Source organism: Nomascus leucogenys, unplaced genomic scaffold (genome assembly GCF_006542625.1).
Source record: "Nomascus leucogenys isolate Asia unplaced genomic scaffold, Asia_NLE_v1 Super-Scaffold_285, whole genome shotgun sequence".
Lineage (NCBI taxonomy): Eukaryota > Metazoa > Chordata > Mammalia > Primates > Hylobatidae > Nomascus > Nomascus leucogenys.
Genome location: NW_022095770.1, coordinates 4,164,953 through 4,192,056, shown reverse-complemented (window position 1 = coordinate 4,192,056; position 27,104 = coordinate 4,164,953). Strand labels below are relative to the sequence as shown.

Below are 27,104 nucleotides of genomic sequence, written 5' to 3'. Positions count from 1 at the left end.
GAAAGAATGTCAGGAGTGGAGGAAGGGGTGGTGATGTGGAGAAGCCTCTGCTGCTAGCCCCTGCAGGTAGAGAAAGTTCCAGATGCCTTGGCCTCAGTCAAAGCAAGCCTGGCTGACCCATGGGATGTCAGTGGCATGGGGAGTGGAGGTATTTGGCGGCAGACGGCCTGTTTATGACAAAAAGTACTAGAGATGTGTCACCAAGAGAGGCCTATGGATTTCTTAAGCCAAAACACTTAGACAAAGTCTCCCAAAAAAATAGAAGCAAGCATCTCATAGAGTTAATGATTGTCTACAGGATCCCTGACAATGTAAGCATTTCTTTTTCTGTTCTTTTTTTTTTTTTTTTTTTTTTTTGAGACAGGGTCTCACTCTGTCGCCCAGGCTGGAGTACAGTGGCGTGATTATGACCCACTGCAGCCTCAACCTCCCGGGCTCAAGTGATCCTCCTGCCTCAGCCTCCCTAGTAGCTGGGACTACAGGTGCACCCCACCACACCTGGCATTTTTGTTGTTGTTGCCCAAGCTGGTCTCAAACCCCTGGGCTCAAGCAACACTCCCACCTCGGCCTCCTAAAGTGCTGGGAGTACAGGCACGAGCCATCATGCTTGGCCAAATAAGTGTTTATTGGACAGATCCAGTTCTCCAAAGTTTAGAGCAGGTTAACTTGGTAGCTATGGCGTGTGACCAGATGGAAACATGGGTCTTGTGGCCGGCCCTGCGACTGGCTGACAGTCCAGCAAGGCAAGGAGGTAGGTACTTCACACACTGTGCACACCCATCTCAGGCAGCCGTAGACCCCTAGGCTTCCCCGACCCACAGGCACATGCAGGCTCCAGGGAAAGCAAGTAGTTGGCAGGTGCCTCTCCAACCTCGTGTCTTTGGGCATCCTTGCCCTGGGTGACACAGTGAGACCCTGTCTCAAAAAAAGTCCCTCCCATGCCAGCTGCCTGTGTCCCAACTACTCAGGTGCTTTGCCTCTCAACAGAATCCACCTGCAGTTCCCTGCTAGGTATGTCTCAAGGAGCCCTCTAGCCACCCAACTTGTCTTTAATGCCTATAAAATCCAGTTCAGAGGAGGAAAAATTTTTATCAGGCAAGTCCTGCCTTTGGAGGTATGTACAGGCACTGACACCAGAACAGGCCAGTGAGTAAACCCGGCACCGAACAGGCCATCAGAATAGGGAGCCCCACATGGTAAATGTGGCTGCGCATAGCAAGCTCGCCCAGGGAAAGCTGGGCTGCAGGTTGGGGTAAAGCCCTTGCAGGTTGGGGTAAAGCCCTTGATGCAGGCGGTAACATGTTTTGATGCAGAAGTTATTAGTTCTGAGTAGAAAGGGCAAGGTAAGAGAGCAAAGCCTAAAAATGCAGTTTCCCCCTTGAGTTCTTTTCTCTCCTCTTATTTGACTTCCCTCCCATGATAACATGCCCCAAGGGCTGAGAGCCGCTATAGTGTGTTTAACAGATGGAGAGAACACCTTCTTTAGGCTTTCAGAGCTACAGAAGCTGGGGCTAAGATGCCAACTCTATAGCCATGAGGATCTGCTTTATTTTTTTTTTCTTTTTTTTTTTTTGAGATGGAGTCTCGCTCTGTCACCCACACTGGAGTGCAGTGGTGCTATCTGAGGTCACTGCAACCTCTGCCTCCCAGGTTCAAGTGATTCTCGTGTCTCAGCTTCCTGAGTAGCTGGGATACAGGCAAGCGTCACCATACCCAGCTAATTTTTTGTATTTTTAGTAGAGACAGTTTCATTGTGTTGGCCAGGCTGGTCTCAAACTTCTGACTTCAGGTGATCTGCCTGCCTCAGCCTCCCAAAGTGCTGGGATTACAGGCGTGAGCCACTGCACCCGGCCAAGGACCAGGTTGTGAGTCTAGGGACCCTGGAATGCAGCAGCCCCAATCTTGACTTTAGTTAACCTGTGTCATATGTAGGGGCTTTAAAGGTGGCCAGGAGCAGGGCATCTGGCTATCTGGCTATCTCCAGGTAGTGGGTCGGGGAGGCTCTGAGACTGCTACAGAGCAGACCATTGACAGCCTGTAACTGAGTCCAAATTCATTCTGCTTGCTGCGTCACAGCCAATATGTTGAGAGACAAGGAGTTGGAGCAAGAAAAGGGACTTTATTTCGGAGAGCCAGCAAACCAAGAAGATGGTGGACTAATGTCCTAAAGAACCGTCTTAAAATTATGCGGGCTTTGCCTTGTCTTTTATGTTTAGGTCAGGGGGAAAGGAAGGGGCTGACAACCGCAGACATCTGGACACCAGCAAGGGTCCAGGGGAGGTTTGCAGAACTTCTTTGTCCTTGGTCAACAGTCTCTCATGTGACAATAGCTAAACCTCCTCATTCCTATAAATCTTTAACAAAAACAGTTAGCTGTTTACATGCTTCCCCTTTAATCCCAGAGTTAGTTTTGCCAGCGGCATGATTGCTGTTTTTGCGTTTTATCTCAGTGCTCTAAAGTTATCCTAGCCTAGGTGCAGGAATAGGTAAAGGCCCCTTAAATAAAATTGGAGTTAGTTATGTTAGTTCTTCTGTTGTTTCATGGTTACAAGACACAGAAGAGAACCCTTGCATCAAAACAGGATGAGATTAGGTTGTTGTTCCTATAAAAAATCCATGTGGTTGTTTTTTGGCCCCCTCTTCAATATCCAGGGTGTGCTGACGAAGCGAGCAGCAGCTCTGGAGCCATAAACCACCATCTCATCTCAGCCCAGGGCATGCTGGGAGAGGCCAGGAAAAGTCACTTCTTTTCTTTGCTTTAACTGTCTTTTCTGTTGCCTCAGTCTTCAAAGGGGAGACTTGGTGTTCTCAGCACTGCTCAGCTTCCATGAAGCCCTCCTTCTCATGGCCCGAGGGCTCCACCTCTGCATAGGTGGAATGGTCAGGGTGGCTGCGAAACTTCATGGCTGGCCAGTGGTGAGGTCTACGCTGCAGAAGGCACAGAGGCAAAGTCAGTGGGCATGCCCCGGCCCCCATGGGGACCCCACACTCCTGAGCGACAGAGCTAACCAAGACTCTCTCTTACAAGGGCCCTGGGGCACTTGGGGCCTACCAGGAGCCACACAACTGACCTTCAGGGACCCTCTCCCTAAAATGTTCCCTGCTGTGATCCCCCAACCACTGGGAAACCTGCCGGAAGCTAGAGTGTGGAAGGAGGACACTTTATCCTTCACTGCGTGGTCTGCAGAACTCACAGATAAAAGGTTCAGCAATACACCAAGTGGAGACCTGGGACTGCAATGTGAAGAAGTGGCTCAGAGATGGCTGGCATGATGCTTGAGGCTCTGGAAATGCCAAGATAACCCTCCAAGGTAGCACAGGGTCCACATCAGAGTCAACAGGGGGCTTATTAAAATGCAGATTCTGGCCTGTGCAGTGGCTCATGCCTGTAATCCCAGCACTTTGGGAGGCCAAGATGGGCAGATCACTTGAGGCCAGGAGTTCAAGACCAGCCTGGCCAACATGGTGAAACACCGTCTCCATTAAAAATACAAAAATTAGCTGGGTGTGGTGGCACGTGCCGGTAGTCCCAACTACTCAGAAGGTTGAGGCACCAGAATTGCTTGAACCCAGGAGGCGGAGGCTGCAGTAAGCCAAGATTGTGCCACTGCACTCCAGCCTTGGCGACAGAGTGAGACTCTGTCTCAAAATAAATAAATAAAATGCAGATTCCTGGGCCTGCCTTAGATCTGCCCTATCAGAATCCCTGTGGCCCAGGGATCTGCAGTTCCCAGGTGTTACCCAGGTAGGCTAAGACTTCAGAATGACTAAGCCTCCTAAGAAACTGGGGGAACGACCTAGGCCTGTGGGTTAATGAGGCTGGTGGGCTTGTGACCCACATGGAGGAGACTAGGGTCACAGAGGCACCACTGCTGCACTCCGTGGGGGACTCGTAAGAAGCCAGAAGTGGAGGACTGGGGGCAGGAGCTGCTGAGCTCTGCAGCTCCCAGTGAAGGGGGCTGAGCCTCACATCCCATGCTGCCCCTCAGGCTGGCTCTTCAGAATTGAGACATTCAAAACTTAGCATCCTCAATTAAAGCTCCCAGAGGGCAGCTCTTATCATTATTTGGCTTGTCTATTTTATTTTTATTTCTATTTCAGAGATGGGGTCTCCTCTATTGCCCAGGTTGGAGTGCAGTGGTATGGTCAGGGCTCACTGCAGCCTCAAACCACTGGGCTCAAGGGATCCTCCCACCTCAGCTTCCCAAGCGGCTGGGACCACAGGTACGTGCCACCATGCTGGGCTAATTTTTTAAATTTTTGTAGAGACGGGGTCTCGCTCTGTTGCCCAGGCTAGTCTCAAACTCCTGTGCTCAAGTAATCCTGCCTTGGTTTCTCAAAGTGCTAGGATCTTAGGAAGGAGCCACTGCACCTGCCCCTCAATTTTAACCTTAAAAGCAGGTATCAGTAGGCAAAAGAGGCAGAGACCCTGGTTCTATCATGGCGTTGAGTAAGTACTGAGCCTGGCATTTGGGCATGAGACCATAAATCACTGGAGATAGGCTGCACAGCCACTAGATGGGCACTATGTGGCACTGTGGCCTTCTTTCTTTCCTCTGGGGATTCTTTTCTGATTTCACAAATGGGGGAACAAAAGCAGAGGGGCTGTTCCACAGGACAGGAGGGCCGAGGGAGTTCTGAGGTGCTGATTTCTCAGGGTGCAGGACTTAATGGGCGCCAGCCATCTCGAAATGTGCTAGGATGGGGTGGATGAAGTTTTCTCAGGTATGTGGCAGGGGAGAGGGAGAAGGGGAGAGGCAGGGACCGAATGGCCCAGGAGACGCTGACGCAGAAGCAGACGGGAGCCCTGTGGCCACAGATGACACGGACCTCAATGAAGAAGAGCGCAGCATTGGATGTGGGGTGGCCATTGATGTAAATTCCAGCCAGGATGATGGCCGCCACAAGGACGACTGCCAGCACGATGCCCACGATGGTGCCCAGGTGCACAGGAGTGCCCTTTGTCTTGGGGGACAGGTTGTTCTGAAGGCCTGTGGAGAGATCATTAGGGCAGACAGGGGCTGTGGGGGAGCAGGGAAGGTCGAACCATGGGGTCTTGGGTTCTAACAAAGTCTCAGAGATGAAAGCTGACAGAGCCTTTGGGTCCACTTATCCAATACAGGAAGAGGTTGGGCGGGAGTTGGAATCATTATGAGTAAGGCATTCATGTTCTTGACACCATCTGGGTAGTTTTCCAAAATCACCTAAAAGTTGCCCCAAATGTCTAATAAGGATCATAAGAGAAGTTCTCTCTGATATCTGTGCCACTACATAAGTGCTATTAAGGAATCCACAAAGGGCATCGGAGGGTTAAGAGTTTGGGATCTGAAATGTGGCTGCCTGGGTTGAAATCTATGCTCTGCCACTTACTAGCTGTGTGACCTTATGCAAATTATATAACCTCTCTGTGTCTTCATTATCACTTCTGTTGAACAAGGATAATAATACCCACCTAATGGGGTTATTGTGAAGGTTAAAAGGAGATGATCCATGTCAAGCACTGAGGACCATGTCTCCCATTTTGGATGACTTCAATAAGTATTAGCTATTATGATGGCAAATGACCATAGTTTTTCCCATCACTGTCCACTCCCAGATTGTGACCTCTTGGAGGGCAAGGATGATGTCTTATTCAACTCTGTGTCCTCAGCTCTTAAAAAAACTGGCAGGGGCTGGCCGCGGTGGCTCACCCCTGTAATCCCAGCACTTTGGGAGGCCGAGGCAGACGGATCACCTGAGGTCAGGATTTCAAGAGCAGCCTGGCCAACATGGTGAAACCTCGTCTCTACTAAAAATACAAAAATTAGCCAGGCATGGTGGCACGCACCTGTAGTCCCAGCTACTCAGGAGGCTGAGGCAGGAGAATAGCTTGAACCCAGGAGGCGGAGGTTGCAGTGAGCTTAGATCACACCACTGCACTCCAGCATGGGCGATAGAGTGAGACTCCGTCTCAAACAAAACAAAACAAAAAAACAAAACTGGCAGGCCCGTCAGAGAAGCTCAAAGAAAGTCTATGGAATGATCTAGGTCCTCTGGAAGCTAATAAGCCAACAGTCACCCTCTGAGAACATCCCAGGCATTTGAAATACGTCCCGGGGGAGACAGTATTTTCCACAGAGCTGGAAGCTCAACGCCTTTTGTGCATGACTGAGATAATGGAAATAACAGAGAGGTTAAGTGATTTCCCCACAGACACACAAATTCAGTGCCCACCACTAAAAAACCTACTTCCCTGACACTACCTGGGGTCGCTATTTGCCTCTTCACCCTATCCTAAAGGAATGTGGAGATAATGAGGTAGAGAAGACAGATGAGCAGGTTGGCAACAAAAATGTTGCATTCTTCCTACATAGCTAGTGGGTGGGTTGGGAGGCAACTAGGGGTGGTGAGTTTTAATGGGATGTTGCATGCACTCAGAACCATTGTCCTCCCCATCCCCTTTGCTCTGCTCTGCACTCTGTAAGCAGAGGACACCCAGGAGAGAAACTATCCTGGGGCACTCCAGGGCATGGCTAGGGCCTCTGTCTGCCAACAGGTGGGAGGACTGAGGTGAAATGCCCCAAGTGAGCCTCCCCTGACCTGGATGGCAATCAGCCCACAGCCTGCAGTGGCTCTGATGATTTGATGATGAGGGCTTCTGCTGATGAGCACATGATGCACAGCGAGGGGATTATGGCCCAGCCACCCCCACAACACACACGCACACTCATACCCACTGCCTATGGAGGAGCAATGGCTCCACCTCTGCTGGGGGACACCATCACACTGTGCTGCATTAATAATCTTTCCTCTCCTGCTGGAAGCCCAGATGACAATCTCCAGCCCCTGGAGCTGGAAGGCACTTTCATCTCTACTCTTGCACAGGTTGCAGCAAAGGCCTGAGCTGGCTCTGGGCAAAGGGCAGGGGAGGTGGGGGCAGCTCCCACCCTCAGAAAGGAGACTATCTTTCTAGGTAATCCTAGGAGGCTGCAGGGAGTCCTGCCTTCTGGCACCCTGCAAAAATTTGGTAGTGGGCAATTTTATGTCCTCTGCCAGCCTGAGTGAGGAAAGAGAAGCTGCTCTCCACCCCTCGCTGACTATGAGCTCATGGGGATCAGAGGGGATGGCCACAGGCCCCACCTATACCTGCCCTGGCTCAATCCTTCCCCTCCTCCCACTCCTTTCTGGCCAGTGAATATTCAAGGACAGAGAGCCAGGAGAAGAACCACAGGAGGTTCCTGGCTGAGATGAGAAATGTCTAGGGTAGACATGTTCCTTCGATCTAGGGCACCTGTGCCCAGAAGCCCCCCTGCCTCTCCACCCAGCAGGAGGTCTGGGATGCTCAGGCTGTTGTTGCTCCCTCTCCACACTCAAAAATAGCCCAGGTGACTGCTGCACCCTCTTCTGGGGTGGGTCCAAGAGGTGCTGGGTCTGACGCTGAGGGCAGGCAGTTCTGTACTCACCGTCTCCTCCTGCATAGGGATTCAACTTGGTGTCATCTTCGAAGAGAGAAGACAGAAGGAGCGAGATTAGTGGAATCATTACAGCCTTTGTCACTCTGAGTCCAGATGGGATGAAAGTTCAGCCCAAACTTTCATTTTAGAGGTAAGGCTCAGAGAGGGGAGGAGACTTGCTCAAAGTCACACAGCAGTTGAGTGTAGCTGGAGGCTGGGGAGTATATGAGCGGGGACTGGTGAGAGGTGAGGCTGGGAGTGGAGGGCCGGCTGCCTGGAGAACAATAGGAGGCCGTGCACGCTCTTCTGCGGGGCAACAAAGAGCTGTGTAAGGGTTTGAAGAGGGGCTGTATGTGTCACAAGGTCAGATCAGCTTGGAGACTCCCTGGGGCTGTAGTGTGCTGGAGAGAGTCCCAACCCACTTTCTGTCTATACCTCGAGGCCTGTAGCCTGTGGCTTTCTAAGTAAGTTTCAAGGGTCCACCCTTCCTGTGGTTCCTTCCCATGCAGATTTTTATGGGGAAAGAAAAGCAAGAGTTCCGTGTCAGGAGAATGCTATAAATGACTGAAGATTCTTGCCCTAAGCACCTGAACTTTATTTATTTATTTATTTATTTATTTTGGAGAGAGGGTCTTGCTCCGTCACACAGGCTGGAGTGCAGTGGTACAATCACAGTTCACTACAGCCCCGGCCTCCTGAACTCAAGTGATCCTCCCACTTCAGCCTCCCAAGTAGCTGCGCCTGGCTAATTAAAAAAGATTTTTTTGAGATGAGGTCTCACTGTGTTGCCCAGGCTGGTCTCCAACTCGTGGGCTCAAGCAATCTTCTTAGCCTCTCAGAGCACTGGGATTACAGGCGAGAGCCACCTCACCTGGCCTAACAAGGTATTTTAAACACAGCTTTGAATCTATTTTGTTACTACAAATTGAAAATAATGAATTGATTCATCAAAACTAAGCAAAATAACTTAAATATCACTGGGCAGATTAACTCAATTTGAATCAACTTGTTGCAAATCTAGACCACTGAAGATCAATTATAGCTCAGTCTGCACCTACCACTGGTAGACAAAAGGACACAGTGCCACCCACTGCCAGTCCCTCCCAGAGTGACTGAAGGTGGCCACACTGTGCCCATGCAGCCTCTCTCCCACTCACCACGGGCTGGTTCCCAGCTGCCATCTTGCTGAGGCTCCGTGTAATTCACATTGGCTCCTGAGTTAATGGATCACATGAGAACTCACACAGGAAGAAACGCATGCAGTGTTGATCAAATGAGTGGTCATTTTCTGTTGTTAGTTGTCACTTCTTGTGGCTATCAAGGTGTTCTGTTCTGTTGCTTATAAGATAAGCCCTTCTGCACACAGTTGTTCTGGGTGAGTGCCTGTCTCTCTTTGGAATAAAATGCATGGGCTTTGTGACAGCTACTTGCCACTCAGAGGTCATCTGGTTCATTTAAGTGAGTAGCGTTTGACTGCAAGTGAACAGCTCTTAAATCCAGCCCCCATGTCTCCCACTCCTCCTGCCCTGCTGCTTTCTACCTCTGCCTGCCCAGGCAGGCCCCTCTGGCTGGAGTGCTGGGTCCCTTCATTCAATCTCCCTGTTAGAGCCTGTACCCTCATAGTATGTACGGGAAAGACTCTATCCCACACCTGCCTCTGCAAGTCTCTCTGTGTGGGCTGTAACCACACGGGCAGGAGAGTGACTCAAACTGTCCTGCCAAGATGCCTTGCAAGTTGGGCATGTGGGGGGAAGTCATCATTAAAAATGTTTTTTCTTATAAACCAGGCACAATGGCACGTACCTGCAGCACTTAGTAGGTTGAGGTGGGAGGAGCCCAGGAGTTCAAGTCCAGCTTAGGTAACATAGCAAGATCCTGTTCCACCCTCCAAAAAGTTTTTTCTCTTATAGATGTAACTTCAGAGTCTTTGCCACCTCTTCCAGGACTGGAAGGACATAGAGCCCTAACTGTCTTCACTTTTTACTCTAATGAATGTTTTCTGTTGGGAACCACTACACAAAACATGGAAATGAGACCCATTCCTTAGCTGGCAGGGGATGCACACAGATAATAAAACTGGCAAACAGAATTCCCTACCTCTGTAGGACAGAGGACCTACATGGTGGGCTGTAGGACAGCCCAGGGGGCTCAATAATAATAAGTCAGGATTTAGGCTTGGCCCCCAAGTGCCGTGCCCTGGGCACCCCATGCCACCACAGCCCCCCTTCTAGCCTCTGACATTGTGTGTCCACCAGACAGTGTCTGGCTAAACCCTCTGGGTGGGGCAGGGTGTGTTTGCAGCACCCCTCCCCACCCCAGCCCAGTGCTGGGCTCAGAACATGCCCTCAGTAAGTCTAGGCGGTTAACTGGCAGTAACTAATCACGGACTACCTCCTTGTAGGAGGAGCTTTCTTTGACTGGAAGGTTACCCCTGGACTCCGTCACCAACTCCCCAAAGGGCAAAGTTTCTTTCTGCTTCTTTTTCTTTTCTTTTTTTGAGACAGTGTTTCACTTTGTCACCCAGGCTAGAGTGCAGTGGTGCAGTCATAGCTCACTGCAGCCTCAACCTCCCAGGCTTAAGCAATCCTCCCGCCTCAGCCTCCTGAGTAGCTGGGATTACACATGTGCGCCACCACACCTGGCTAATTTTTGATTTTTTGTAGAAACATAGTTTTGCCGTGTTGCCCAGGCTGGTCTCGAACTCCTGAGCTCAAGTGATCCGCCTGCCTCAGCCTCCCAAAGTGTTGGGATTACAGGCGTGAGCCTCCTCTCCCAGCCTCTGCTTCTTTTTCATCCCCTGCAGCACCACCACGTGCTCTGCTCTCAGTGCCAGCTCCTTGTTATTCCGGAGCAACTTCAGAGTAATTAGAGCTGTCGGAATCTAACTCACTTTTTCACACTTTGCTACTCTCCCCTGACCCTGAATTCACATAGACCCTTTTCCATTTCTTTCAGCACCAAGAGAGGCAGTGGGGTTGAGGGGAAAGAGCTCTGCTTTTGGAGCTAGATGAAACCTAACTCTATCCCTTCTTGGCTGTGTGACCTTGGGAAAGTTATCTGCCTCTCTGAGCCTTAGTGTCTCCTTTATAAAACAGGGATATAACAGTATCAAGATCCAGGATTGTTGGGAGGACTGAATATTAATTTATGCGTTACTTTAGCACCCTACTGGGCATGTAGTTAGTCCCCACAAATGCTGGTGCTTCCTATCATTCATTCATTCTCCTCCACAACTTCCCCCCAGCCAGGCCCATGGGTCGCTGACCTTGTTCTCTAGTTTTCTAGGTAATGTTTAGAAAGGCAGGGGACACACCAGGTGCAGTGGCTCACGCCTGTAATCCCAACACTTTGGGAAGCCAAGGTGGGTGGATCACATGAGGTCAGGAGTTTAAGACCAGCCTGGCCCACATGGCAAAACCCCGTCTCTACTAAAAATACAAAAATTAGCTGGGTGTGGTGGTGTGCGCCTGTAGTTCCAGCTACTTGGGAGGCTAAGGTGGGAGAATTGCTTGAACCTGGGAGGCAGAGGTTGCAGTGAGCCGGGATTGCACCACTGCACTCCAGCCTGGGCGACAGAGCGGGACTAAGTCTCAAAAAAGAAAAGAAAAAGAAAAAAGAAAGGGGACACTGCGGAAAGAACATCTCACCACTTACCCCTCCCATAACCCTGAATAACCTACTTTGCCCCTTTACGAGCCTCTTTCCTTAGCTATAAGAAAGGACTGTGGGCCAGGCATGGGGGCTTAGGCCTGTAATCCCGGCATTTTTGGAGGCTGAGGCAGGAGGATCGCTTGAGCCCAGGAGTTTGAAATCAGCCTGGGCAACACAGTGAGACCTCATCTCTACAAAAAATTTTTAAAAATTCGCCAGGTATGGTGGTACATGCCTGCAGTCCCAGCTGCTTGGGAGGCTGAGGTTGGAGGATTGCCTGAGCCCAGGAGTTGGGGACTGCGGTGAGCCATGATCACTCCACTGCACTCCAGCCTGGGCAAGTGTGAGACCCTGTCTCAAAAAAATAAAAAAAGCAAAAAAAAAAAAAAAAAAAAATCCTAACATAGGGTTAGAGGGGGAAGAAAATCGTGGCTGAATAATGTTTTAAAATATTAACTTTTTCTTCTTTCCTTTCCTTCTTGCCATTATTCCTTTCAAGCAGATATTTGGTTCAGGCGAGGCTGTAAAGAACCCACAAGTCTTTCAGTCTTAGCCTAAGGGGAAGGGGCTTTCAAAGCTGGATACAGAGTTTTGTTTTGTGTTGTGTTGTGTTGTGTTGTGTTGTGTTGTTTTGAGACAGAGTCTTGCCCTGCCACCCAGGCTGGAGTGCAGTGGCACAATCTTGGCTCCCTGCAACCTCCACCTCCCAGGTTTAAGCGATTCTCCTGCCTCAGCCCCCCGAGGAGCTGGGATTGCAGGCGCCCACCACCATGCCCAGCTAATTTTTGTATTTTTAGTAGAGATGGGTTTCACTGTGTTGGCCAGGCTGGTCTCGAACTCCTGACCTCATGATCCTCCCACCTCGGCCTCCCAAAATGCTGGAATTACAAGCGTGAGCCACCGTGCCTGGCCAATTTTTGTATTTTTAGTGGAGACGGGGTTTCACCATGTTGGTCAGGCTGGTCTCGAACCCCTGACCTCAAGTGATCCGCTCACCTCAGCCTCCCAAAGTGCTGGGATTACAGGTGTGAGCCACTGTGCCTGACCAAGATGCAGGGTATTGAAAAAGGATAAGGGAGAGGAATGTCTCAGACATAGCTACAGAATCCTGGAGGGGGCATGGGATAAAGGGAAGAGATTTGAGGCCTAGGACCAGAGGAGCCTGCACAAGGCTTCCTGGGACACTGCCTGGTACATTCAGGGAGATGAACCTCTGGCAGCTTCAACCAAGACCCCCAGGCCTCCAGGTAGCAGGGAAGCCCCTGGATGGCCAGACCTGAATAGTCAGGGTGGATGGACAGCTGAGGTGGAATTCCCCATCCATCACTCCAGGGCCTGAAAGTGAGAAGCCAGGTGAACTTACAGAAAAACAAAGCAGCCTTTCTCTCACGCCTGAGTGTATGGACTGAGTTCATACCTGCTACAGGGATGAGCCTTTTCAGGTTGTGTGAGGACTGCTATTAAGATTAGCTGAGATAAGTTATATAAAATACCTGGCACTGGGCTGGGATATTAATTTTTCCCCTCTTCACAATGAATTCTGTCGGGTAGCCCTGATGTGGGGCCAGCACAGTGGTTAGAGCCCAGGAGTAGAGTTCAAGTTCCAAATCTGGCTCTGCTTCTCACCAGCAAGTGACCTAAACTGTCTGAACTTCAGGCCCCCTTAGCTATAAAAGGATGGGGCAGTTCCCATCCCATGAGATCATCCCTGTCAGGGAGAGAGAGGGGGCCCCAGAGGGGTAGCTCTCCTTCCTGGCCTCCACTCTGCTCCCCACCTGGGGTCAGAACTTACCTTCTGTGGTGAGGCTGTCGATGAAGAGGGAGGAGGAGGTAGTGGTGAGGTCTCCATCATAGGGGCTGAAGGAAGTGTCAGGGGAGGCCGAGTTGTGGTCCTCATCCTGGAAGTCCTCGCACGTCCTGCCCTCTGCCTGCAGGAGAGAGCCAGTGCTGGGTCTTGAATGCATTTACACTTTTCCCTTCATCCTGAAAGCATCTTATCTTACAGGGCAATTTATCTGTCAGCTGCTTCAAATCCTTCCTCAAGGAAGGAGCTGAGATGCCAATCTTAAATAAATAGAGCAAATCTGAATGGTCACCAACAGCTAACTTCAGAAGTAGGCGGCTGGACAGGATTTTTTTTAAGCCCAGACTCAGACTAATAAATAGACCATGGTGAGTGTATGGCCACGGGGTCTGGAGAGTTGATATTTAAATGCTGGGCCCATCACCTTCTAGCAGCTGGATGCAGGCCAATTCATTGAACTTCTCTGAGCCCCAGTTTTCCCCTCTGATCAATGGGGACAATGGCCCCCAGCTTTTGGTTCAGGTTAAATAAGAGCAAGGGTAGGGCAACTCACAGTGACATGCTTGGCACATGCAGCATGCTTGCTTTGCAAGAAGAGATAAAGGGAGGGGGCAAAAAAGAGGGCACAGATGAATAGACCCATCTGTGTTAGTCTATGGTGTGAGAATAGGATGCTTTCCACCCAGAATCAGTGTTGAGTGCACTGGAAAATTCTTGCAGTGAGAAGGAACCTGGATGGGATTCTAAAGAGGAGATGCCTGGAACCACGCTCCTCACTCCCAGAATGACTGCCTTTCTCAAAAGCCAGAGGACCAGAGGCTTAGCAGGTGCATCATTAATGTCAGCAGGTGCACAGTCTCCCAGAGGAGCCAGCAGTGGCCGAGGCCATGCCCAACATCCCCTCTGCATGCACCAGAAGAATTCCTTGAGAGCTGCCCACTTAAGGCCAAGGCATCAGAATGCTCGTCTCAGAGACCCACAGAGCCCTCTGAAACCTTCCAAAGTGGGTCTGATTGGCTCAAGGCAGTCTGGAAAACAAATCTCAGATGGAAGGGAGGATATTGCCAAGAGCTAATGCCACCGTGAGAAGAGTTTCCAGGGGCGGGCCCTACCGGCTGCCCTCCTGTTCCCCACCAGCTGGCACAGGAGTTGCAGCAGATACTTATGCTTCTCACCTCCTGTGCACAGCCATAGTCCATCCACTCCTGGCGATAGCGGTCAAAGCCACTGGAGCATCTGCAGGAGGACCAAAAGGTCAGAGTTATGATGGGATCGACAAAGAAGCCTTCCCCTTTCACTGTTAAGTAACAACTCTCTGCTGATAGTGAGAAGAGGAGCTAAGGTCCCCAGGCTGAGGTAGTCAGGCACTCCTGTTCCCTCTACTTCCCCGGAAGATGAAGGTATTTGTGGCATCCCTGCCTTCCTTCTGACCCAGCTCCCCAGGACCAAGGCCACATCTGCCCATGTGAGTAGGTGTAGGGGCTAGCAGGACTGCATGAGCTCCAGTGATCCTCAAGGTCGCCTTGACTCTGAGCTGCCATGACACTGCTGAGAATCCAGGCAATTCACATACGTGTTTTCATCCTGGTTGTTGAGGGGCCTAAACTTGGGAAAGAGAGTGGGGCTAAAGGTAGGCATCAGCAGACTTAGTCAACACTTCCCCGTGTGATCATTCAAGGGCAGAAATGATGGTCCTGCCAGAGGCTGGGAGACAACTGGCTGACAAGGGTCTCCGGAGAGGGCATTGGGCAGCTCATCTGGGCTGGAAGACACCAAGTGCCCCTGTAGGGAAAGGATGGGGGCATGACGATGCACCAGAGAATGTTCTCCATGCATCATTCCCAACTTTTCATTCTTTACTCTTTGGTGCTAGGGGAACCCACCAAGCCCTACTCAAGCCCAGAGATGTCTGCATGGGAAGAATAACATCATGAACCACCAGTGCCAAGAAGGAATTCTCAGCAGGTTAACTGTACCAGCACCCATTGAGGTTTGGTGAGGCCAAGGGCCAAGGCTTGCCAAGAGCTGTCAGTCTTTCCTTCTACAGATGCCTCTGGGCTCTGAGCTGCTCCTCCTGCAGCAGGGATGGCTGAACTGAGCCAGCCACACTCTCCTTCTGTCAGGTCCTCTATGCCCACTACTTTGGGGGATGGAGGATTAGGAAGGCTATTGGAGGCTGAGAACTAAAGTTTCTTTTAGGGCTGGGTGTGGTGGCTCATGCCTATAATCCCAGCGTTTTGAGAGGCTGAGGCAGGAGGATTGCTTGAGCCCAGGAATTTAAGGCTATAGTGAGCTATGATGGCACTACTGCACTCCAGCCTGGGTGACAGAGCAAGACCCTGTCTCTTAAAAAAAAAAAAAAAAAGTTTCTTTTAGACCGTGCTAACTGATTCTTTCAAAGATTGAGCCTTTGGTATGGGTTTATGACCCCCATTTCTGGAGCTAATCCTGGAATTAACGTTACCCTTAGACTTCAGAGTAGGTCATGGGGGGTGGGGGCGGGCAAGCACTTGCCATGAGAGATGAAATTGTTTAAATCCATTCCAGCCCAAGAGCAAGGAGAAAAGCTCTGGGAGGCTGTGAAAGGCAAAGTGGGTGGAGGGGAGGGGAGCAGAGAACCATGCAGAGACTGACTGCAGCTGTTGGCAGAGAGACCATGTCAGCTGGCCCTGCCCTCTGGGTTTTTAGGGACCTCGGTTCAGCTGTCAGTTGCAGCTGAGGCTCCAGAGAGCTTGTAAGAAGTGACAATGTGCAGGAGTGAGCCCAGGCCCATGGGGCGCCTGGGGATGGGATGGTTTTCAGCCCACACCAGCCGTGCTCCCCGGGGTGGAGTTTCTCTGTGCTCCTCTTTGCTGACACAACCCCTGCAGATGCACACAGTCAGAGGCCTTGCCCTTCCCCCAGCCTGACCAACCTCCTAATGTTGAGGAGGGCTCAACCCTCATTAAACTCATAGTCTCTGAATTTGGGCATATGCTTTAAATGGGGGTTGTGTTGATGGGAGGGTTTGGCTGTCATCTGACCCATTTTGCAATTCTCATGGCTCAGCGCTTGTGAAAGCTGAGTCATGTGGTGGCAGCCAGCCCCAGGATCCCAGGGCTCATCTGAGGCCATCTCTCCATTGCTCAGACCATGGTTCTCAAATTTGAAAGTACACAAGAGGGACAACTTCAAAAATCAGATTCCTGGGATCCTGGTCCCAGAGGATCATATTCAGTGGGATGGGGCCCAGGAATCTGCATTTTATAAGCCCTCCAGGTATAAGGAGAGCCTCACAGTCTGCAGACTACTCTGCAGTGCTCTGCTCCAGGAAGAACCAACCTGGGGTCTATCCTACGTATTCTTTCTGAGGCTCTGTGAGTCTCATGCGAAGGATGCTGAATGCTTTGTAAAAATGCTTCTTGCGGCCGGGCGCGGTGGCTCACGCCTGTAATCCCAGCACTTTGGGAGGCCAAGGCAGGCAGATCACGAGGTCAGGAGATCGAGACCATCCTGGCTAACATGGTGAAACCCCATCTCTACTAAAAAAAAAAAAAAAAAAAAAAAAATACAAAAAATTAGCCAGGCGTCGTTGCAGGCGCCTGTAGTCCCAGCTACTCTGGAGGCTTAGGCAGGAGAATGGCCAGAACCCGGGAGGCGGAGCTTTCAGTGAACCCAGATCACACCACTGCACTCCCGCCTGTGTGACAGAGCGAGACTCCGTCTCAAAAAAAAAAAAAAAAAAAAAAAAAAAAAAAAAGCTTCTTGATAGCCTGGATGCAGTGGCTCACACCTGTAATCCCAGCATTTTGGGAGGCCAAGGAGGGCAGATCACTTGAACCCAGGAGTTCAAGACCAGCTTGGCTAACAAAGTGAGACCCCATCTCTACAAAATATTAGAAAAATGGCTGGGTGTGGTGGTGTGCACCTGTGGTTTCAACTACAGGGGAGACTGAGGCAGGAGGATTGTTTGAGCCAGGAGGTTGAGGCCACGGTGAGCTGTGATTGCACCACTGCACCCCAGCCTGGATGACAGAGCAAGACTGTCTCAAAACAAAACAAAACAAAAACTGTTCGAGGAGTTTAAATAACAGTGTGTTTGTTCCCACATCTTCCTGGATCACATGACCCCAGCCCATTTTACAGGGTAAACAATCTGAGGCCCCAAGAGAGTCAATAAAAGCACAGCTGGTGGGAAGAACACCTGGGAGACCTGACGGGCACACCCCATCCCCTCTGGGCCCAGAGCTGTGTCCTATGTGCTAGGCAGGCTGCCTATAAACGCGAGAACTTCTACACTTGCAGCAGGATATTGGAAAGGAGCAAAGGAATCCTGGAATTAGTGTTACTCTTAGACTCCAGAGTGGGCAATGGCGCGGAGGCAAAAGAAATCACTGGGGCCGGGGCAGTGGCTCACGCCTTTGGGAAGGCCGAGACAGGTGGATCACCTGAGGTCAAGAGTTTGAGACAAGCCTGGCCAACATGGTGAAACCCATCTCTACTAGAAAAATACAAAAAAATTAGCTGGGTGTGGTGATGTGTGCCTGTAATCCCAGCTACTCAGGAGGCTGAGGCAGGAGAATCGCTTGAACCCGGGAGGTAAAGGTTGCAGTGAGCCCAGATCACACCATTGCACTCCAGCCCGGGCAACAAGAGCAAAACTCTCTCTCAAAAAAAAAAAAAAAAAAAAAAGCACTGGAAAGGAGCATTGGAAAGGAGCAGCACGACAGCTGCACAGGAACTCAGAGACTATAATTTAGCAATTTTCAAGATTGCCTTAATAGCTCTTGGAGTTCATAGGACTTCCCACTCTCATGAGAACTCTAGTCCCCAAGGAAATCTTTTTCCTCCCCCTCCTCCTGTCATTTATTTATCTTGGACAGGGAACAGAGCTTGAATTCTGAGTCTAATCTGTGAGGAAATGATTTCAGAACAAGGAGTGGAAGAGGAGATGGATTTAAGAACATTATCACTGAAACTGAATCTCACCCAGAACTTTCTGAGCTTCTAAAAGCAAGCAAACACAGCTTTTTAGCTCTCCCAACTTTCCATGGATGCCTGTAGTCCACACCCCTGGTCTTCAGAAAAATCCCTTGCAGCCCAAAAAAGATCTTGAGGTGGTGTTTTGGGGTCATGGGTCTTTGGACCAGACTTTGTCTCTGAACTGGCAGTTCTCACACTTGTTTGCAGATGAAGCATGATGTTAAAATGCAGCTTCCTGGGTTCTCTCCCAGAGATCCTGATACAGAGGGTCTGGGATGGGTCCCAGGAATCTGTGTGTTTAACCGGAGCCCAAGGTCTAATGCCCACAGTTGTGGAACACTCTGAGAAGCCCTGTTCCAGGATGAACCCTCTCCTCCTGGGTGTGAGGAGGGAGCCTGAGCAGCTGGAATCCCTAAATGGTCTTCTAGAAGCCCCCAGGCCATGTTCTTGTCCTAAGAGTCAGAGTGGCACTGGCCAGAGATACTCTCATGTTGGCTGACTGTGGGCAGTGAGGCCAGGAGCGGGGCTGTGCCACCCTCTTCCCCACCTCCACGGTCAGCCAGTGGGAGTCAGTGGGTAACCCTGGGCACAAACCTCTGGAGGACATGGCACCAGCTGCAGTTGAAGGTCAGGTCTGAGGACATGCAGGCATCACAGCTCCTATGCTGCAGGCAGGCTGCAAGAGAGAAGGCAGTGGCCACTTAGCACTGAGCCTCTCCTTGGGCTCCAAAGGGTGCAACTCTGAATTCCCGGTATTTACAGAACTATGGAGCCCCTGACTTTGAGGGGATCTTTAAGGTCATTAATGCCACCTCCCTTGGTCCAGTCCAGCCCCAATTCCTAACTTCTTTTTTTTTTTAAAGGGATGTGGTCTCGCTGTGTTGCCCAGGCTGGTGTGCAATGACCTGATCATGGCTCACTATAGCCTCGAACTCCTGGGCTCAACTGATCCTCCTGCCTCAGCCTCCCCACCGTCTCTCCCTCCCTCCCTCCCTTCCTCCCTTCCTTTTTTCCTTCTTCTGTCCCTCCCTCCCTCGCTCCCTCCCTCGCTTCCTCCCTCCCTAGCTTCCTTCCTTCTCACTAGAAGGTCAGGCCCTAAACTGGGTGCTGGGGATTCAGCAGTGAGACCTAGTCCCTGCCTTCTTAGGGCTTAGACTCATATGGGGAGACAGACACTTAACAGATAATGAACAATCACTACAGAATTAGAACTGTCATGAGGTCTATGAAGGCAAATCACAAGGTGCTGTAAGTGCGTACAAAGGAATCTCACTTAGTCGGAGACATTATACTTTCAGGTGTGTATCCCAGAGTCAAAGGGTTGAAAGGGATTTTTTAAAGGTCAGAGGATACAAAGTAGCAGGTATGTAGGATGAACAAGGCTAGAATCTACTGTATAACATGAGGACTGTAGGTAATAAAATTGTACTGTATGTGAAGTTCATGCTAAATGAGTAGATTTTAGCTGCTCTTTCCACAAGAACAAAAAATCTAAGGTAACTGTGAGATGATGGATATGTTAATTGCTTCATCATGGTAACCTTCTCACTGTCTATATGCATCCCATAGCATCAAGCTGTATACCTGAAATATGTACAATAAAAGTTATTATTTTAAAAGATGCTCTGGTTGCCCCCAGTGCTTGTTGGGGGCACTCACTGCCCATTCCTAATGTTCAGTCCATGGGGAGAAAACAGGTCTCCTGGGGGAGAAGAAGTCAGGGCAGAAAGGTCCCATGTGCAGAGCCCAGAAGGGAATGGCCCAGACGTGGTCCCAGCAGCAGCCAGAACTGCTACCAGGCTGCGCAGAGTGAAGGGGCTGGAATTAGTATGAATGAAGAGGGAGCAACAGCTGGGGCCCAGCCTGGGCAGGACAGAGCCAGAGAGCAGAGAGATTAGTGGGACCAGGTTGCTGGAGGGTGCGTGAACCCTTCTGGCACAGGCCAGGCAGAGGAGCAGCAGGGCAGGGGGCGCAGTAGGCACGTGGGCTGGATTTAAGAGCTGTTCACTTGCAATCCAGTGCTACTCACTTTAATGAACCAGATAACCTCTGAGTGGCAAGTAGCTGTCACAAAGCCCATGCATTTTATTCCAAAGAGAGACAGGCACTCACCCAGAACAACTGTGTGCGGAAGGGCTCATAAGCAACAGAACAGAACACCTTGATAGCCACAAGAAGTGACAACTAACAACAGAAAAATGACCACTCATTTGATCAACATTGCATGCGTTTCTTCCTGTGTGAGTTCTCATGTGATCCATTAACTCAGGAGCCAATGTGCATTACATGGAGCCCCAGCAAGATGGCAGCTGGGAACCAGCCCACGGTGAGTGGGAGAGAGGCTGTGTGGGCACAGTGTGGCCACCTTCAGTCACTCTGGGAGGGACTGGCAGTGGGTGGCAGTGTGTCCTTTTGTCTGCTGTGGTGTTGAAGGCCCTGGGAGAGTGGATGGAAAGAGCCACAGGTAGGAAAGAAGCAGGGGCTGCCCTGTGCAGGAGGATGAGCACTCTCTGGCTGTTTTGTTCCCTGTGTATCCAGAGGGTCTGGAACAGTGCCTGGCACATGGTATGTTGAATCAATATATAAGTGCTCTTGTTACCCCATTTTACGGAGGAGGGAACTGAGCTTGGAGAGAGTCGTGGAGCTGACAGTGAGAGGTCTCGGTTTGAACCAAGGTCTGTTTGAACATAGAGATCGAGCTCTTAGCCTTGAGGTCTCACTGTGGGTTTCCCCTGCCCCTGCCTTAGCTCTCACTCCCACCCCAGGCCACTTTTTTATGGGTCTCTCCTAGAAGAGGGACCAGCTACAGAATACGATGGCTTGGAGATAAGCCACTCACCCCTCCGAAGTAACCTGGACAAGTCCTTCCCACACCCAAATGGTAAGGGAGAAGCCAGGGTATGCAGAGAGTTTTCTCTCTATCTGGCTTCCCAGGGGCTCAAATCACAGCCTTGATAGCGTTACCCCTCCTTCAGCAGCTGCATCCAGGTGGGAGCCCTGCCCTTGCCTTTCCCAGTGACTTTGGAGGCCCCTTAAAAGACTCTAGCCAAACTGGCCACAGAGAAACTCCTGGGATCCTCCTGGGGTATTCATAACACCTACTGACCTTTATTTCTCATCAACATTTCAGATGGCCTGAATGCTATTAAATGCTCACAAAATTCACCGGAGGGGTGAGAAGTGCCTTAAATGTACCGTGTCCCAGAAATGCATTCCCAAAACATTTCACTGCTTCCACCCAGGCAGTCAGCCCTGCCCTTGGATGTCCTTGCTCCTAAATGCAGTTTTATCCACATCATAGAGCCTGAGGTTGAGGCTCCTCAGTCCTCGAGGAACACCGGTTCTCAGGCCCTGAGCCTTCTGCCCCGGTGGAGAGTGATAGGGTTGGGGTATGGCTGTTACCTCTAAAGTGTCCCAGCCCTGTGACCCCCTGGTGTCTGAGTCCTTCCTGTTCTCCAGGGAAAGATACCTGCTGAGCCCTGTCTGAGACATGGCCTAGCATTCGAGAAGATCCTCCCTCCTTCTCTTCCTCTTCCTTCTCCACCCCCTGCTCTCAGAACCTCCAAGGAAGAGGAAGCAGGAGTAAAGAGAAGCAAGAAATGCCACTGAAGACCGGGCACGATGGCTCACTCCTATAATTCCAACACTGGGCATGGTGGCTCACGCCTGTAATGCCAGCACTTTGGGAGGCCGAGGTGGGTGGATCACTTGAGATCAGGAGTTCAAAACCAGCCTGGCCGACAGAGTGAAACCCTATTTCTATTAAAAATACAAAAATTAGCCGGGCATGGTGGCAGGTGCCTATAATCCCAGCTACTTGGGAGGCTGAGGCAGGAGAATCACTTGAACCTGGGAGGTAGAGATTGCAGTGAGCCGAGATCACACCACTGCACTCCAGCCTGGGCAACAGAGTGAGACTGTCTCAAAAAAAAAAAAAAAGAAGAAGAAGAAGAAATGCCACTGAGGCAGGGAGAAGGCCATGGCTTCAGCAGGAAGCTGGGGGCACCACAAGATGGGAGAGGAAATGAAAACCTTCATAAAACAAGAAGGAAGATGCTGTCCTCCTTCCCGCAGTCTCAGCCGTCCCAGCCCCATCCTGAAAAGCATCCACCGTGGATCCTGTGGGCTCCACAACAGCAGGTGGCTGCCTTCAGCATGGGTGAGTGGGGTACAGAGGGCCAGGGTCCCATGGTTTATGGAGGCCACCTGCTAAATCCCTCCATTGCCTCCTGCCTGTGGACCCCGGCATCACCTCCTGTAAGGAGAATACAATGACAAACTGAGGCCCATCCAGTTCCTGGATCACCTTTTCTGGGGGCTCAGTCTAGGCGTTCTCAGAGGTACAGCTTTCCTGGGTTTCAATTATGTGGGAATAACAATAGCTGTCCTAGATCAAGCTCTAACTCCCACCCCAAGCCTGGAATGGACCCGTCAGTGTCAGAGCTGCCGCTGACGTGCTCAACTCCACCTAGGTGGTTCTCACCCTTACCCTATCTCTGGCAGGGAGGTGGCATCAGGCTCAGGTTACAAAAGAGAGACGGAGGCCCCGAAAAGTTAGGTGGCTGCACAAAACAGGCGTCAGTTATGGGCCTGGGACCTGAAGCCAGTCTGCTTGACTCCAGAGCTCTTTCCGCGATGGTGGAATGACCCCTACTCACTCGGCAATGGGGCGAACTCCACGGCCGACATGTTGGTGACCTTGCTGGGGTCCAGCTCTATGCGGTGGTATTCAAAGATGCTCCTTCGCCGAGATTCTGAAACAGAGGCAGAGCCTGTTGTCAGGAGCATGTCACAGGCAGAGGGCATCGAGGCCTCTTCCCAGACAGCCTGACAGGTCAGCCTGCTGCCACTGAAGGCAGTAAGTGCACCCAGCAGCCTGGGACGATGATGTTGGCGCTGCTGGAGACAGGGACAGGTGTGGACCTGGAGAGGAGAGTATCATGGTGTGAGGCTAAGTGACTCAACGCAGAGACCTGGCTGCTCTTGGAGGCAGGACAAATGGGATCCCGTGCTTGCTTCTCCTTGCATCTGCGCCTTCACAACTGCTATTCCCCTGACCCAAGATGTTCTTCCACCCCTTCTTCCTGTCTAGCTCATCCTTGCAGATCCAGCTCAAGGGCCACTTCCCCTGAGCAGCCCTCCTTGGCCAGCTCCCTCCTCTGCCCGGCTCAGGCCAGGTGCCCCCCTCCCATTGCACTCACCACACTGTGTGGACATGAGGGTCTATTTGGAGGCTGGGGATGTGTGAGACCATGATCATCTAGTCCTGAACCTCGCTGAGTGCTCTGTGAATGTCTGCAGATGGACAGGCTGACTTTTGCATGTTGCTGTCCACCATCCACCTCACCCCTCCTGGATAAATGCCCCAGCAAGGCTCAGGGCTTAGAGCCAGGCTCAAGTCCTACTTTGGTCCCTGCAGAAACTTCTCACAGGACCTCAGAGTCAGGAGACCCAAGTTCGTTCTAGTTCTGCCCACAACTTGCTGGATAACCTCAGGCAAGTCATTTGGACCTCAGTTTCTTGTCTGCGGAGTGGAAAGACAGAAACACCTGCCACAACACCCTTGGGAGGAAAAAGCTGGAACTGTAGATGAAAAGGCTTTTTAAAATGACAATCTGAGGTGCTCTGATACTTCTCTCTAGGCCATGATACCAACCCAGGAACCATGACTTGGGGTTGGTTTTCTTCAACTTTGAAAGGCAGGCAGCCCAGCCAGGCATGGTGGCTCACGCCTGTAATCCCAGCACTTTGGGAGGCCAAGGCAGGTGGATCACTTGAGGTCAGGAGTTCAAGGCCAGCCTGGCCAACAGGGTTTTTAGTAGAAACCCCATCTCTACTAAAAATACAAAAATTAGCTGGGTGTGGTGGCACACGCCTGTAATCCCAGCTACTTGAGAGGCTGAGGCAGGAGAATCGCTTGAACCCAGGAGGGAGAGGTTGCAGTCAGCTGAGATTGTGCCACTGCACTCCAGCCGGGGTGACAAGAGCTAGACTCTGAAAAAAAAAAAAAAAAAGACAGGGAGAGAGAGAGAGAAAGAGAAAGGAAAGAGAGAAAGAAAGAGAAAAGAAAGAAAGAAAGAGAAAAAGAAAAAAGAATAGAAAGAAAAGAAAGGAAAGAAAGAATGAATGAAAAGAAAGAAAAAAGAGTAAGAAGCAGATAGCCAGGAGTTGAGCTTTGAGAATGAGTTACCCCACAAGGGGAAAGAGCCACTCAGTGTTTGGTCTGCCCAACACCCTTTCATCTTCTGGAAACAGCAGCATTCCCCTTGGGGTACTGTGTCTGGCCCATTCCTACAGGTGGACTGAACCACAGCTGCCATCTTCTTCCATGATCCTGCCTCTCTGGCCACGCTGTGATTGATCCAGGCCTGGGTATCGGCTGTGAGCTGGACCAATCAGAGACCTTCCCTGGGACTTTTCAACTGTAACCAAGAGGCTTTTTGCTCTCTGGTAATGAAGCTGAGAAGATGCAAGCTCAGAGCCTGTGAATGGCCACAGTTCCGGGCTCATGGGGAAAGTCAGAGAATGAAGCCACCTCGTGGAGAGAAACAGGAAGTGCTGGTGTGTTCTGGCCCTGGGGTTCCAGGACCTGCCCCACTGTTCAGCTCTTCTTTTGGTTCTTTGGGCTACTTCAGTATCCTCCGTTCACCCCCTTTTCCATTTAAGCGAGTTTGAATTGGGTTTTCATCACGAGAAGTAGGTGGAGACATACGTTTCTCACTCAGCTGAAGGTGGTTTGGAGGAAAATTTCCCAAGGTGGCAGAAGAGCTGAGTAGGGGCATCCACAAAGGGGTGGGCGTCCCGTGCCACTGCTGGAGCCCCGCCCCCACGTCCCCTCCTATATAAGGAATCTAGAGGAGCTTTGTCCATGGGTCACACAGTATCTCAGCTGTATCTCATTATTTATTTACTTATTGAGACTGAGTCTCGCTCTGTCACCCAGGCTGGAGTGCAGTGGGATGATCTCGGCTGACTGCAACCTCCGCCTCCCAGGTTCAAGCAATTCTCCTGCCTCAGCCTCCCGAGCAGCTGGGATTACAGGTGCCCACCACCACACCTGGCTAATATTTTGTATTTTTGGTAGAGAGGGGGTTTCACCATATTGGCCAGGCTGGTCCCAAACTCCTGACCTCAGGTGATACGCCTGCCTCAGACTCCCAAAATGCTGGGATTACAGGCATGAGCCACCATACCTGGCCTGTATCTCATTATTTATTTATCCTTAACCTTGGAATTAGTCCCTCCTACTTAACCCAGGACTGCGCCCCCGTGGGTCTGGCACCAAAGCATGCTCTCTTCCCAACACATTGCCCTGCTGCAGGACACCTCAGCCCCTGAAACATTCAAGACCTTGGAATGTCATTCCATGCAGTGAAAAGAAGACTGCTCTGGCATTGGTGTCAGTAAAGATCCCCTGGAGCTGAGCAGCAGCTGCAGCCCTGAGGTCTATGTCTGAAATGCTGGTGTCCCCCACTCCCATGCCACTAGGAGGGTGCACCTGCTACCCACGGGCCAGATGCTGCTCCAGGCCGAGTGGAAAGGGGAAAGCAGATGGGGGCACTGATGAGAGCATGGAGGAAAAGAAGCTCGGCCCCCGGAGGGTGACCACACAGGGAGAGGAGGCTTAGGGTTGCCGCAGCTGGGCAGACAGGCTCTGCCCTTACCGCCCGTGTGACTTTGGACGAGGGACTCAGTGAGCCGCATCCACACATGGGGCTGGTGATGCCATGCAAACGGTGTTGTCCTGAGAATTAAGGGAGACACTCAATGCACAAGGACCCCAGGAGCCCTCGAAGCGTGTGAGCCCCTTTTCTCTCTGCCCAGACTGCTTTTTTGCTATTCTTCTCGTGGCTGAGGGCAATTTCAGCCTCTTCTAACCCCTCAAAGTCCACCTTAAGCAATGTTTATAAACTTGAACATGAGGAGGAAGGATGGCACGCATTGCTTTCTCTTTCCTGTCCTTACTCTGTCTTTCTCCCTCTGTCTCTCTCTCTAGGACGGCATATTTCTTGTCAGCAAGCCTCTGATGGGTCCCCCAGTTCCCCGCTGCTGTGGAGAGAGAGGAGGCCCACAGAGGTGGCCTGACTGCGGTGCTGTGCTGGCAATCCAGACCCCCTGTTCCCACCCGTCATCCTGCAGGCCTCTCCTCTCTTCTGCTGCCCCCACAGTCCAGTCTGCCTGCTTCTCCTGATGCGGATGCCACTGCCCCCACCCTGGCTTCCCCTTGTTTCTTCCTGGTTACTGCTTCTTGCTTTTGCCCCCACTGGAGAATGAGGTCATGGGAGCAGTGGGGGACGGCAGTGCTCAGGTGGTGAATGGGCTTGGGGACCCTGGAGACTGAGGTGGATTTCCCACGCCCCCTCTGAGGGCTGCTCAGAGAGTACTTATCTTGGAATCCGTCTCCCCCCAACACACACCCACTGACTCCCATGGGGAGAGGCGGTGGAGAGGACTTTAGCCTTGGTCTTCCTTTCCTACCAGGAGGATGACAGCTCCAGCCCTGCAGCTCCTTCCTTCGCCTGACTCCTGCACTGGAGCCGGATGGTTTAGAATGAGATCCAGGCCTCCTCCCACATTTCCCTCCCTTCCTTCCATCCCAGGCAGATCAAGGAACTTGCTGCTTCTCAGGAAAGCAGCTGGACAGAGTGGGTGGGACGAGGAGTCCAGGTGGTCCCCAAGGCAAGCACTGCGCAGGTGTGGGCTTTATGAGTGAGGAGATGAACTACAGCTGCAGAGACTCAGATATATCAGCTTGAGAGAGAAAGGGAGTTAAGAAGTCAAGTTGGCTGGACACCTGTAATCTCAGCATTTTGGGAGGCCGAGCAGGTGGATCACCTGAGGTCAGGAGTTTGCAACCAGCCTGGCCAACATGGTGAAACCCTGTCTCTACTAAAAATTTAAAAAATTAGCCGGGCGCGGTGGTGAGCACCTGTAATCCTAGCTACTTAGGAGGCTGAGGCAGGAGAATTGCTTGAACCTGGGAGGCGGAGGCTGCAGTGAGCCAAGATTGCACCACTGCACTCCAGCCTGGGCAACAGAGTGAGACTCTATCTCAAAAAAAAAATCAAGTTGTCCTGCCATTCATTCATAAATGGGGAAACTGAGATTCAGACAGATTAACCCATAGATGGATACAACTTTGTATAACACTTTACTTTTTCATTTTTTTATTTATTTAGAGACAGGGTCTCGCTCTGTCACCCAGGCTGGAGTGCAGTGGCGCAATCACAGCTCACTGCAGCCTTGACCTCCCA

At 51.2% G+C, this 27,104-nt stretch overlaps 1 protein-coding gene and 1 long non-coding RNA gene across 7 annotated transcripts in view; one reads left to right on the top strand and one right to left on the bottom strand.

Moving 5' to 3' along the window:
- The window catches only part of LOC115833607, a 34,985-nt gene extending 8,354 nt beyond the window's left edge, over nt 1-26,631 (top strand). Inside the window, exons 2-3 of one of the 2 annotated variants that reach the window (XR_004028991.1) lie at nt 7,460-7,584; nt 25,847-26,631. This is a non-coding gene — a long non-coding RNA (uncharacterized LOC115833607). Of the gene's footprint in view, nt 1-7,459; nt 7,585-14,761; nt 15,124-25,846 lie in introns of those variants that run through there. The other variant, XR_004028990.1, reaches the window with a different exon arrangement.
- The window catches only part of PLXDC1 (plexin domain containing 1), an 85,918-nt gene continuing 60,913 nt past the window's right edge, over nt 2,100-27,104 (bottom strand). For 2 of the 5 annotated variants that reach the window (XM_030808250.1, XM_030808251.1), the window contains exons 8-14: nt 22,509-22,604; nt 18,445-18,526; nt 14,064-14,124; nt 12,877-13,012; nt 7,443-7,478; nt 4,831-4,991; nt 2,205-2,928 (exon numbers count right to left, since the gene is read on the bottom strand). In XM_030808250.1, the coding sequence (XP_030664110.1) occupies nt 2,809-2,928; nt 4,831-4,991; nt 7,443-7,478; nt 12,877-13,012; nt 14,064-14,124; nt 18,445-18,526; nt 22,509-22,604 (692 nt within the window). In that variant the 3' untranslated portion in view covers nt 2,205-2,808. Of the gene's footprint in view, nt 2,929-4,830; nt 4,992-7,442; nt 7,479-7,559; nt 7,740-8,714; nt 9,379-12,876; nt 13,013-14,063; nt 14,125-18,444; nt 18,527-22,508; nt 22,605-27,104 lie in introns of those variants that run through there. The other 3 variants (XM_030808248.1, XM_030808249.1, XM_030808252.1) reach the window with 3 other exon arrangements.